Here is a 14,673-nt window from a genome sequence, read left to right on the forward strand (position 1 = left end):
TCAGCCCCAAAGCAAATACTGTCAATGCTTTGATGTACAAGATCTTAAAATAGCTTATATATAAATTTAAGTCATGCAGGTCCTTAAAAGATTTAAAATTCAACTCATTGACAGATACATTAAAAAATTATTCCTTCTTATTGCACAATGGCACTTGAAGGAGTGCATAATAATTAAAGCTCAAATGTGAGTGAGAAGATCCTGCCAACGAAAGAGAATCTATTTGGGTGCTTATGGCTCATGCCTGCAAATTATAGCTGTTCAGGAGGCTAGGATCTGAGAATCATAGTGTTCGGGGAGAAGTTCACAAGAGGCTGATCTCCAGTTAAACAGCAAAAGGCTGGCAGTAGAGGTGTGGGTCAAGTGGTAGAGCATGAGACTTGGGTGAAGAACCCAGGGGACAGTGTATAGGCCCTGAGTTCTAGCCCTAATACCAGTAAAGAAGGAAGGAAAGATGGAAGGAAAGAAGGAAGGATGGAAGGAAATAAGGGAGGGGGGAGGGAGGGAGGGAGACAGAATTTTCCAGAAGCAAATTCACTCTCTATTCTCTAAAATGTAGGCAGAGAGGATTTGGGGACTATCTTCCATTTCCTTATTTTTGTTTTTATTTATTTTAGTTTTTGTTGGTCATGGGTCTTGAACTCAGGGTCTAGATGCTGTCTCTGAGCTTTTATGCTCAAGATTAGTGCTCTACCACTTTGAGCCACAGCTCCACCTGCAGTTTTCTGATGGGTAAATTGGAGATAAGAGTCTCTCAGATTCTCCTGCCTGGGCTGGCTTTGAACTGGGATCCTCAGAGCTCAGTCTCCTGAGTCACTAGAATTATAGGCATAAGCCACCAGCACCAGGCCCATTTCCTTACTTCTCCCAGATAGAGTTTATTTTTGCTCCAGGGGAACAGTGGGCAGGTAAGCCTGCCTTTGCTCTTGGTAGTGGATTGATGCTGAGAATATCAAGCAAACTGTTCCTCTTCCAGGCAGGCGGCAGTGGGCAGCAGCTGTCTTAGAATATAACTACTCGCTGCTAACTCTGATGGTTGCCTTGGAACCACATCTAGTTTGCACATTCCAGTGTAGACACACAGTTAGATGCCATAGAATGGCCTGATAGATTTAAAGCCTTATTATGTGCAAACTTGGGATCACATTACTTTTCTGCCTTTTGCTTTGAAAATAAATGCTTTGGCTTTGCTTTGACATTTATGTGGCAGCTGGAAACCATTATCCTTTGACAATGCTTTATTCCGTTGACAGTATCTCTTAAATACGCAGTAGACTAGTCCTACCCCTCATTCATGTGCTTCTGGTTTAATCCATGCCCCAGTGCTTCGGCAATGTTTGCTTCAAGGATAATGTACTGCAGAAAGGGCTCTCTAGGTATTTTAAATAAAAGTCTGAAGTCTCAGAGATACGGAGGTTTGAAAACTGCCAAAGTAAGACACATTGCAATGACTTTTCATCACTTCTTTATGGCGGGTTTGGCCTTAGTGTATGATGTGTCCTATGGAGTTCTTCTGAACCAAGCTGAAAATATAAATTTATGCATTAGATGTTTTTAATATTGTACTTAGTGGCAGCCAGCCACGTATCACTGCATACTGAAAGCCAGAGTCCTTTCTTCTTGTGTCTGGGGCTGGTATAGCACTGCCCTTTCTGTGAGGGGTCTCAGATGTCTGCCGTCATGATTATGATGGCACTGGGGAGGTAACAGACTGGTCATCCCTGGTTGGCTCAACAGTGAATCACAAGAAACAGCAAAGCATGGCTTACCTCCTTCCTGTCTCAGGCATAGTGCTAGGTGATTCTGTGTGCATGTCCACCCCTTCCACCCATGCCTCAACAACCTCACCTCCAATCCTGTGACCAAGCTCATTAAAGACAATTGGACTAGCATTACATCTCATACATACATAATGAAAAGCATTTCCTGGTTATGTTATTACCTGAGAAATTAATGCGCTTGGGGGAGTCAGAAAATTAAGACAGCAGACATCCTTGTTTGAATGCTAGAAATGCTATGAATTTTTTTTTTTGCTTGTTTGCTTACATGCACGCTTTTTTGGTGGCTTTAGGGGTCCAATTCAGGGCTTCATGCTTCCTAGGCAGGTGCTGAGCCACTCTGTTAGCCCTTTTTATGCTGGTTATTTTTGTGAGAGAATCTTGCTTTATGAGAAGTGGCTAGTTTGGACTGTATTCCTCCTATTTGTGCTTCCTTTTGTCACTGGGATGACAGGCCCTGCTGTAGCACTCAGACATTGACTGAGATCATGTCCTGAGAATTTTTATGTCTGGTCTTGCCTCAAACCATGTGTCCCCAGCCCCATCTGCACCTCCCAAGTAGCTAGGATTATAGGCTTCCAGCACCATGCCTTTTATTTAATGTAACAATTATTGATATAGGCACTTCAGAATTTTCAAAGAATAAATTAAAAAATTCATAATCTCTTCCAGTCTAGAGTCTAACAGAAACACTTTGGTGTATATTTGGGCCTTCATATCCATAGTTTTACATCCTAGGATTCAACAGCCATGGATAAAATGTGTCTGTATATGTTCAGAATTTGGAGGTAATTATTCCCTAAGCAATACAATGTAATAACTACATGTTATTTACAATGTGATAGGAAATAGTCATCTAAAAATGGAGTAGAGCATTTGGGAGAATGTGCTTAGATGTGTGTAAGTCCTCTATCATTTTATATATGGGGCTTGAGTATCTATGGATTCAGGACCCTTGGGGACCTGGAACCAATTCTTGATAGGCATGAAGAGATGACTGTATCATGTTTATCTTTTTACGCGCGTGTGTGTGCATGCGTGCGCTCACACACACATGCACACTTGGGCTCCCTTGAAACAATCAGAATCAAATTGTATGCATTTGGAATCATTATTATTTAGTGCTTCTCTCTAAATCTGAGCAATAGAGTCAACAAGATTCCTTCATGGGGGGCTGGGAATGTGGCTTAGTAGCAGAGTGCTTGCCTAGCATGCATGAAGCCCTGGGTTCTATTCCTCAGTACCGCATACACAGAAAAAGCCTGAAGTGGAGCTGTGACTCAATTGGTAGAGTGTTAGCCTTGAGAAAAAGAAGCTCAGGGACAGTGCCTGTGCTCAGGCCCTGAGTTCAAGCCACAGGACTGGAAAAGAAAAAAAGATTCCTTAATGGGAAAAAGTGAGTCCACTGTTTCTATGGACCTTTTCCTGGTGTTAATTCCATCCACAGTTTTGTCCTCACCCATTTTTCTTCAATGTTTTCATATAGTTTCCCATTTAATAGTTCTTTGTTTTTGCAATCAGAATCCATGTGATTAACCCCTTCTCTGAGGGATCCTCTTTCCCCACATTGTACAGTTTAGGTTCTTCCATCCCTTGGGGTGTTGTACAGAGACAATGGCTTATGATCCCTGGACAAAAGACTTCAGTTTTCCATTCCTGCCACCCACTTGCTTTACTTCCCAATTACCAGGCCGGTTCTTTAAGGGGTGTCTTTGGTGACTGCCAAATCTCAAGTTTAGATAGTGGTCTAATATACTGTGATATTTCAAAAAGTATCTGCTCAATGAAGGAATAAATGTTGTGTTGGTGAAAAACAAAACTAAGCAAATCTGTCTTATGTTATGGTGTTTTATTTACAATATTAGTTCCTTCCCACCTGTCTCACCTAACTTTTCTTTCTTTCTTTCTTTCTTTCTTTCTTTCTTTCTTTCTTTCTTTCTTTCTTTCTTTCTTTCTTTCTTTCTTTCTTTCTCTTTCTCCTCTCTCCCTCTCTTCCTCTCTCTCTCTCTCTCTTTCTCTCTTTCTTTTTCTTTCTTTCTTTCTTCCTTTCTTTTTTTGTGGGAGGTGTGTGTATGTGTGTGTATGTGTGTATGTGTATGCATGTGTGTTTTGCCTTTGTTCAGAATACACGGAGTTGGTCACTAAGCCACATTCTTGGGTGCAGATAGAGATGTTGCCATTGTCTGCAAGTATGAGACACGTCACCTAATTTCTTGTTACCTGGAACTCCTTTCACTAGAATAGCAGCCAAAGTTCATAGGTCCTGATAGACTCTGTTCCTCTGTGCCTCTTCTATATTAAGTGTTCCATTGACTTTTTTTTTTCAAACTTTTATTATCAAACTGATGTACAGAGAGGTTACAGTTTCATACGTTGGGCATTGGATACATTTCTTGTACTGTTTGTTACCTTGTCCCTCATGCCCCCCTCCCTCCCCCCCTTTCCCTCCCCCCCTCGAGGTGTTCAGTTCACTTACACCAAACAGTTTTGCAAGTATTGCTTTTGTAGTTATTTCTCTTTTTTTACCCTGTGTCTCTCAAATTTGGTATTCCCTTTGAATTTCCTACTTCCAATACCAGTAAACACGGTTTCCAATATACTCAGATAAGATTACAGAGATAGTCCATTGACTTTTTTGTACTTGCTTAACTCCAAAGTTCATCCATCCATCCATCCATCCATCCATCTGTCCATCCATCCAGTGATCCATTCATATTCTATCTTCTATCATTTATACTTAATCACCATTATTTTATGTTTTTGAGATGCATTACTGAATCAGATTCCATTCTAGGGACAGTGAGACACCGTCAAACACACACTATATATAACATATTCTACACACAAATTCTTCTCTGTAGCACTAGGCAAGTATCCAAGGCTGCTGCCACGTTCTCTGATGGCCATGGTAGGAAGGAATCAAAATGCTTTTAAAAGAAGAAAAAGAGTCTTGGAGATTTTTGTGTACGGAAATATGTGCAAGAGAAAGAGTAAATAAAGAATGCAGGTAAGGAGAACAGGAGAGCCGAGGGTGAGGGTGAGGATGAGAAGGGACAGTCTTCAAGCAGACATGCCAGCCCGTGCAAAGTTAGTGGGAACACATTCAAAAGGTCAAGGAGACCAGTGCACTTTCATACCAATGTTGACCAAAGTTAACTAAATCTAAAGAGAATGGTGGGTGGTGGTGAGAAAACAAGATGAGTTGGAATCAGGATCTATGCCTTGGACAAAACTTTGACACGTGGAACTGACTGGAAGCAGAAAAGACGAGAAGTATTGCAAATTTCTTAGAGGACTGCCTTTCCAAAAACAAAAGCTACAATTCTTTAGCCGTTAGAAACTTCAGGCAACCATTTTGGCCCGTAAGTGTCAGTAAGATGGAAGTGGACTGAGAAACTTCCTAGAGAACTTTCCACATGCTCATCAGATGTGGCCAAGGTAGATAACAGACAGGGAAGGACCTGGGCTTGGAACTGCTGCCTGGGACGCCTCCCAGAGATGTCCAGCTTTGGGAACCTTTCCCAGCTCCCACGCAGACCTGCCTACATGGCATCTGCAGTGCTGCTGTGTGGTCATGTTACTTGCCTGGCCAATAGGAAGTGTGCACTCTTGTTTGCCAAAGTTCCTTGTTGTGCCCGTGGAAGCTAAACCTTGTCCCTCCAGTTGTTTGGTGTAGGAAGGGACACTTACAAATAAATAAACTTTGCTATAGTTTTAGGGTGGAAAACTATTAGGGAAAGAAATGAACAACATATGTATGCAACAACACAAATGAATTTGAAAGACATGTTGAGTAAGAAAAGACAGACACAAAGGAATACACACCTTATGAATCCATTCATGGGAAGTTCTAATCTATGCTGACAGGGGAGTGCACAGGTTGCCTGGTTGGAGGTCTGCAAAGGGAACTTTGAGGGAGGATGCAATGTGTGGTGTATTGATTGTGTTTATGGCTGTGTGTGTGTGAACTCAGCATTTAAGATCTGTGCATTTTCTCACATGTAAACAATATCCTTGTGAGCAACTGTTACTACAAGTAACGAGGAAACAATGTAACTTGCACAAGAGATGCCTAAACTCCCAACTATTCCAACTATACCTTACCATGTTCAAATATTTGTTTTGAGGGTACAATGCTTGAGACATGGGTTGTCACCCAAGGGAAAGTTTGGCCCCTAGGTGGAAGAACCTTTAAGAAGGGAACTTAGTAGATAGTAGGTTACAGGGGCATCACCCACAGAGGGATCAATGCTGCTCTGGCAGAGTGAGTTAGTTCTCACGAGAACGAGTGATTATAAAGCAATATGTCACTCTGTCTGTTTGGGCTTTCTGGCACATCTTTGGTATCCTTTCTGCTTCTCCATGTGTAAGGTAGCCAGAGACCCTCATCAGAAGCCAAACCTAAGAGGCCACCCAATCTCAAACTGTGAATCTGCAAAATCATGAACTAAGCAAACCAGTTTTCTCTATGAAATACCTACCACCAGGTATTTTATAATAGAGGCTCAAAATGAACTAACTTGAGGAAGTAGAAGGATGCAGGGCAAGTTTTCCCCTATAGCTAAGGGCAGGAAATCCATCCTAGGCTTTGATTTTTACATTTTTTAAAAATTGTTATTATAAAAGTGATGTGCAGAGGGGTTACAGTTACATAAGTCAGGTAAAGAGTACATTTCTTTTTGGACAGTGTCACTCCTCCCCTCACTTTATTTTTTAAAACATGCCTTGAACCTAATTGCTTTTCCATGTTCAGGTTAGGCAGTAAGCTCTAATGTATTTTTGGTCATTAATTTAAATGTAGTGTTTGACTTAACTGGAATGGTCACACTTTGGTATAAATCTGCTACAGAGCACATTTATAGTCTCCATTTATGTTGCCTGCAGTGATTAGTGGGTCATTCTGGCCTGTGCCATGAGAATTTTCTGGAATTCCTATCTCTTTGTGGGTTTGTCTCATGTCCAGGACACCTATGCCTACATTCACATGGTCTCCCTCAAAGGGAATAATTAGCACAGGTTTAGGCAAGTCACAGCAGAGGATCACAAGAGCCCAATAACTATACCCTTATGAACACATAAGATGATGCTAAGTGAAATGAACTCCATGTTATAGAAACATTTGTTATATCACAGTTGTAACTACTTTCAACGTGCTATGTGTAACTGTAGCTTCTATTACTGATGATCTTCTTGTATCACCTTCCTGTGGTTGTACCTACACTATCTCTGTATCTTATCTGAGTATATTGGAAACCGGGTATACTGGTATTAGAACTAGGATATTGAAAGGGAATACCAAAATCGAGAGACACAGGATAAAAAAAGATAAACAACTACAAAAGCAATACTTGCAAAACTGTTTGGTGTAAATGAACTGAACAACTCATGGGGGGGGGAAGGGAAAGGGGGAGAGGGGAAGGGGAATTAGGGACGAGGTAACAAACAGTACAAGAAATGTATCCAATGCCTAACGTATGAAACTGTAACCTCTCTGTATATCAGTTTGATAATAAAACTTTTAAAAAAAGAAAAGCAAAAGACCTGACATGTTTGTTTGAATTCCTTAAAGAGGATTTTCTTTTGTTAGATCAACTAATAATTCATTTTATTTTTGTAGTTTTAGCACAGTCTTGCTTTTAAGATTAACTAGTAAAAGAGAAGCGAATGCCTTTTCAAATGATTTTGAAAAACAAAATCTCCCTAGATCTTCACATCTGAAATCATATTGTGCATGGAAAAATCACCAGGAGACCTTTCAAAACTGTGGACTTGATCCAGTGGGGGTACAGAGAGCCCAAGATTCTGTATTTCCCAGCAGTTGCTGTGAGGTGGATGCTGGAAGTGTGGAGGAGACTAAGGTGGATCCCTTCTGATGGGGTATGGAGAGCTGTTCTTTATGCAGGTTCAAGGTTTGAGTGCTCATTAAAATACACATGTGAATCACAGCCTCTGGACTCTGAGAGCCAGCCTTTGTTCTTTAGAAGAGGATGTAAATGAATCACAGTAGAAAGTATGCAAATATTTGAAAACTTATCCGTATACTTTAACTTAATAAGAAACTGATGTTGCTGAGTGCTGGTGGCTAACACCTGTAATCCTCGCTATTCAGGAGGCTGACATCTGAGGATCATGGTTCAAAGCCAGCACACGCAGAAAGTCCATGAGACTCTTATCTACAATTAATCAGCAAAAGCCAGAAGAGGAGGTATGACTCAAGTGGTAGAGTGCCAGCCTAGAGCAAAATAGCTAAGTGAGTGCGAGAAGCCCTGAGTTCAAGCCCCAATACTAGTACATGCACACACACACACACACACACACACACACACACAGAAAGATTGTATTGTAACCACTTTTTTCTTAGTAAATTTGTAACATTTGAGATAGAGGAATGTGCTGACACCAGCTGGATGGAAAGGCTGGAGAATGGCCAGAGACCTTTCTTGTTGGTCAAGATGGTTTGATGAATCAGAACTTCACACTTCACAACAAGAAAAGGAAGAACTCTCCTGGAGTAAGCATGGCAAACAGGTACAGAAAATTCATTCAGGCTGGGTGTGTTACACGTTAGATGTGTTACACTTCAGTATATCCCTCTCAAACTTAACCAGTAAAATTTGTTTAATAAAATTGTTAAGGAAGGCGCGTGTCTATTAGAGATGAACAGCCTTTTTAGCCATATTAATACTCTGAAAGCCTGGACATGGGGTTGCTGTGAGAAATAATGAGTTCATTGTGGAGAGAATAGTGAGAGGAGGAGGTTGTGAGGGAAGGACCCTCTGTCCCATTGGCTGACCCCATAAATGTGTATAAGGATTTTTTCTAAGGCTGTGAGAGCCTATTTCTATGATTGCTAAGAGAGGAGATGATTTGGCAACATCTTGGATTGGCTTAGCCTAAAATCAGGCCAAGAACCCTCAGACAATTTTCTGCCTACCCAGAATCCCACCAGCACCTGCAATATATCTTGAGAAGATGCACTGCTGCAGACCCACAGATTATCACAGATAGCAGCAGGTCACCTGAAGGTGAGGGAATTAGCCTGGTGTTTGCTGCTAGGGGGTGGATCAGAAGATGGTGGCTGGCATTGTACTTCAAGTGGTAGGCACTGGCTTTGGGCAGATAGGAAGAACACTTCCTGGCGATCATCCTTGTTATCTCTGGATTTCTCAAGGAATTTGAGAAATTTGGTTTGTTTGTGACTTTCCAAGTAGTGACACTGACTAGTTTGTGCCCTGGGAAATCTCTCCCTTTCCAGCAACCCACAATGGTTAATTTCTTAGACGAGTGAAATCTGGGTGGTGAAGAAATTAAGAAGGATGGCCTGAAAGGGATAGAAAAACTCAAAGAAACTGGAAGGTGGAAATCTCTACAATCCCGATAAAGAGAAGGCATTGGGAACTGATGTCAAACCTTCTCCCATGCCCGGGTGACCTGCAGCTGGGAGGTGTTTTATTCTGATGATGTCATTGTCTCCCTTCCACATCACTGAAAGGTCAAAGATGGAGACCATGTGGGAAGTGCTTGTTCCTGTGCAGCAGACAGGAGCATGGCCAATGACTCCCATACTTCAGAAAATGAGGCTAATAGGAAGCCGAGTCAGAAGAAGGAACAGATCAACAGACCAGAGTTTGGTTGCTTCAACTTCCTCAGGCCACAGCCCTGGGATTCATTTTTTGAAAGCCAAGGAGCCAAGAAGAACCACATTCCAAACCCTCAACTACCCCATAAATTAGATGTTAACAAGAAAAACCCAAAACAAATAAAAAAAAAACCACCTTTCCTGGTTTATCTTTGTTTATTGTTGAGACAGAATCTCACTGTGTAGCCCAGGCTGGCCTCAGACTCATCATTTTCCTGCCTCTACATCCCAAGTGTTGGGATTACAGGTGTGCACCACTATGCCCCACCAAAAGAAAACTCTCGATTGAAGAAGTCTACCCTGATCCCTTAAAATAATAGACACTAAACTCCTGAACAATACACAACCATACATAACAAAGATAACAAAAGACTTTTGTTTTTGATTGTCACTCTAGTGTCCATTTTAACCAAGCTGTATTAATTCATGACCAAGGAGCCTTGAGTGCTTATGTTTATTTATCATATTCAATATTCCCATAAGCACAAATGTTTCAAATGGAAGGCTGCTTTTTGATAATGCCCACTTCATTAAGATTTCATCATCCACCTACATTAAAAAGCCTTTCCCTATACTTTGTAGCCGCTGCTTTCACCTTGTGTATTCCTGTGTTATTTGCTTCATCTTGAGTTCCTGACTTTCAAGGCACTCACATTCGAAACAAGCAAAGTTTGTGCATTAGTGTATCCTGAACATACATGATTTATGAATGGCAGGTTTCTTGGCACAATTGAGAGAGACTTTATTTTAAACATTAAAATGAGAGTCAAGAAGTAGCAGCAACAATGGGTGAAAAGAGGTCCAGAGTTCACCAGTTCCTACCTGGTCCATTTCTGAGTTTGTGGACTAATGCTCTTAATAAATTATACACAGCACTGACATGTGACCAACGAACAGTCTCTTAGATTGTTATTCTAATGACTTACCAAGTTGAACTTTGAAAATAAAAATTGTTAACACTGATACAAATAAACACCCTTGCACAGTTACAAGGAATCCTGTTCTTTTCAGACAATTTTTTTCTACCGTAATTCTTCCTCTACAAGTCCTGAAAAATCAATCCATCAGCCAGTGTTACCAAATATTTTAAGGAACAGTCAAAACCTTCATAATCTCAAGAGAACTATCCTTTCTGAGTATAAATAGTTTTGTTTTGGTTATATGCCTAACACAAAAAGCTCACTACAGAAATATTTTTCTCATTACAAAACAATACACAACTAAGTAAAATGAACTCCATGTTATAGAAACAGTTGTAACTACTTTCAACGTCCTATGTGTATCTGTAGCTTCTATTATTGATGATTTTCTTGTATCACCTTCCTGTGGTTGTACCTACACTATCTCTGTAATCTTATCTGAGTATATTGGAAACCGTGTATACTGGTATTGGAAGTAGGAAATTGAAAGGGAATACCAAATTTGAGAGACACAGGGTAAAAAAAGACAAACAACTACAAAAGCAATACTTGCAAAACTGTTTGGTGTAAGTGAACTGAACACCTCCGTGGGGGGGGGAAGGGAAAGGGGGAGGAGGGAGGGGGGTATGAGGGACAAGGTAACAAACTGTACAAGAAATGTATCCAGTGCCTAACATATGAAACTGTAACCTTTCTGTACATCAGTTTGATAATAAAAATTTGAAAAAAAACAATACACAATAATACATTTATTGTACAATGAAAATCTAAAATACTTAATGAGAGCAATATTCATGAAAGGATTTATCCTATATAATACCTTGTATTTAAAATCCCTCACAAACAGGTCACGACTAAACTTTCTCTGTGCATGGTTAAATGGAAGAACTTGTGAGATTATAACTCATGTCTTCACATCCTAGCACAGAAATTTTATATTTACGTGCTCCATGTATCTTTCAATGATTAGTCCCAAATGCTTCCAGAAAACACAAAGGACTTCACTATCCATGGGAGGAAATAAGGGCAAATGAAGCCCATGGCTTAAGCAAGCTCAGAATTCACAGAGAAGATCTTCCACAAGCTTTTCTGTTTAGGGTGGTAGGTCTCTAAACCACATCCACTATTCAGGGCAGTTTTCTTATCCACTCCTGAGAACCCTGAACAATGAATGGCTAGAGCGCCACTCAGCTCATGGACGCAACGAGTTACCTTGTAGATTTTGCAATGGTAAAGTCATGATGCCTCCAGCTGCAGCTGCTGCTACCAGGCCTTGGATGTTGGTGAGATTTGCTGTGGGCAGGGTGAGGACCAGGCCTTGCTGACCCCCTAGCTGTCCCGCCATATTGAAGGGGATGAGGATCGGCTGATTGAGGGCTGGGGGGCCTCCAGGCATCACGCCGGCCACAGCAGAGGCTAACTGCTGGGCCGTCAGAAGAGGCTACAAGAAAACAAGAGAATCCTTCTCAGTTTCCAGTGAACAAGACACAGGCTTTCAACACTTCTTTCCCAACCCTCACCTTGGCAGGACTGGAAAGTTCCAGAAGTAACAGAGAAATGCCCTATCCCAGAAAAAGAGACTTACCTAGCACAAAAAAAGTATTTTGAAAGCATATCTCATTGAAAAATTTCACCTGGTTTGGAAGTTCAAATACTTTTAAAAGTAGTATCTTGTAATTGGGCACCGGTAGCTAAGATTACTCATGCCTGTAATACTAACTACTCAGGAGGCTAAGATCTGAGGATCACAATTCCAATTTAGCCCAGGCAGAGAGGTCTGTGAGATTCTTATCTTCAATTGACCAGCAGAAAACTTAAAGGGAGCGTAAAGTGGTAGAGTGCCAGCATGAGGCCCTAAGTTCAAGTCCCTGTACTGGCGCGCGTGCGCGCGCACGCGCGCGCGCGCACACACACACACACACACACACACACACACACACACACACCTTTCACTTTCCCATTACAATCTCATACATTTTAATTTGATTGTAACACATGTACTTGAAGCTGTTAAATGATTTCTCGGTTAGTCCAGAAAGAATTAATCAAAATGGGTGGGATTTAGGGGTCCAAAAGTAGCAGTGAAATACTATTTTCAGCTCTTTGTTTTGTTTTGTTGTCCTGGGGCTTGAACTCAAGGCCTGAGCACTGTCCCTGGCTTCTTTTTGCTCAAGGCTAGCACTCTACCACTTGAGGCACAGTGCCACTTGCGGCTTTTTCTATATATGTGGTGCTGCGGAATTGAGCCCAGGGCTTCATGTATACGAGGTAAGCTCTCTACCACTAGGCCATATTCCCAGCTATTTTCAGCTCTTAATAGAGAAAAAGCAAGGTAAAAGGTTTACTTGATGCTGGTACGTCTACAGTGGCACTGTTACGCGGATCTACAGTTGGAAGACACTCATCCTTCAGGGAAGCAATCTGAAAGTGTGTGCTGAGAGTGTGATATAATCATCCCCCTTTGACTCAGAGTGTACTTCTAGGGTAGAACTTGAAGATAGAATTCAACAACAAAATAGATAAATGCATGAAAATATGTACTCCATTTAAAAATATGTAAATGATAGAAAAAAGCAGTACCAATCTCAGTGACCTACTACTGGGCCACTAAAGTGGATCATTGGGGCGCTTCTTCAGAAAAATAGAAAATGCCTGTGATATAAAAATTATACACATATTAAAATGTAATATATAATATAAATATATTATATAATATGTAAGAATGTGTGTAAAATATGTATAATATAAAGACCACACATATTATAATATATTTACATACACATGATATATTATACATATTATATATTATATACACGATATGCATATATTATATTATATATATTATATATTATATACATGACATATATTGTATTATACATATATTATATACTATTATACTATATTATATTTATACATATTATATTTATATGTAATACACTTATAATTTTATGTATAAATATATTATTGTATTTAATATATTATTATACTAATATATTATATAATATATTTATACAAATACATTTTATATGTAATATACATATACACATATTATATACATATACATATATGTTATATACAAATATATCTTATATAACTACCATATAAAATAGTACAGATTTATAAATAGATAAGAAAAGAAACTGGATAATTATTAAGTAAATGCACAGTTATAATTAAAATGGTACAAAGGATCCCTGTACAAGATCTAAAATTGAATGTAAAAATAAGAATTTCAGATTTTTAAGATAAAATGCTTTTCTTTTTCTATCGCTCTAGGGTTTTCTGCTCAATTAAAAGGTTATTAAACCATCACTGTTTCCTACAGAAAGGGAGCTTAGTAGGATGTGTGGTACAGAAGGGGAAATGGAATGGAAAACGGAGTACACATGGGTGGAGATCAAACAATGAAATCTCCTCCCTCCTTTGGATATAAGCCAATAAAAAACAAAAACAATAACGAAAATGATGGTTTGTGTCTGCAGTTGATCCAGTAGTCATTGGTGTGGACAGGCAACCAGAGGCTCGAGACCCCAGTCTGTGCCAGAGTGGCATAGTAAGGGTCCCCTTGACTGCTAGAGATGACCACTAGGGACATTCGACCAAGGCGTCTGGCCTGTCCTCCGGGGGCAGTGCTGTGGCTGCTGCCATGTGAACCCTCATCCCAGGCCCACTCTCCTCTCCAGGAAGCCGAGCAGCCCTCTCAGCTAGGGGGAGTCCAGCTTCCTTGTTCAGTGACGTTGTAAAGGAAAGGTAATTAACTGTGGGCATACTACAAAGCTTAGCCCACAATAAGCAGGAACAATTCTAACAGTGCAACTGTCCTTCAACGCAGTACAGTCAGACTAACGATCCACTTCCATTGTGTGGAGGTCCAACCAAGGCCTCTCAAGACACCACCTTACCCCTTCTCTAAGACAAGAAGACTTAGAGAAAGGGACGGTGTTCCATTTGAAGATGAGGGGAAACATGGGAGGAGCTGAGCTCACTCTTTAGCCACCTGTTCCCTGTTTCCCCTTCCAATTAGTTCAAGAGAGAATCTGGAGAGGCCCTCAGAGCACATGTGCATGCACACATGCACACGTACACACAAGACAGGAATGACATTGGCATAGAGATCCTCCAGGATGTGGTTTACTGGTAGACATCTACCTGGCTTCATGTTTACTGGCACAGAATAGCCTGGGCATGGAGACAGGCGATGGGACATGATGCTATGGGGACATTGGGTGGTGACTGAGATAAGAACATCAGGTTAGACTCGAGCTCTGCACCTGTACAGAGCTATCCCAGAAAAACACTGACAACAAGGAGGGATAGAAAGACCCAAATACCTCTT

General features: G+C 40.6%; 1 protein-coding gene across 2 annotated transcripts in view; it reads right to left on the minus strand.

The window, feature by feature from the left end:
- The window catches only part of Pou6f2 (POU class 6 homeobox 2), a 386,522-nt gene that overhangs the window by 211,142 nt on the left and 160,707 nt on the right, over nt 1–14,673 (minus strand). For both annotated transcript variants that reach the window (XM_048337791.1, XM_048337792.1), the window contains one exon: nt 11,550–11,778. In XM_048337791.1, coding sequence (XP_048193748.1) covers nt 11,550–11,778 — 229 coding nt within the window. The remainder of the gene's footprint in view (nt 1–11,549; nt 11,779–14,673) is intronic.

Source organism: Perognathus longimembris, chromosome 2 (assembly GCF_023159225.1).
Source record: "Perognathus longimembris pacificus isolate PPM17 chromosome 2, ASM2315922v1, whole genome shotgun sequence".
Lineage (NCBI taxonomy): Eukaryota > Metazoa > Chordata > Mammalia > Rodentia > Heteromyidae > Perognathus > Perognathus longimembris.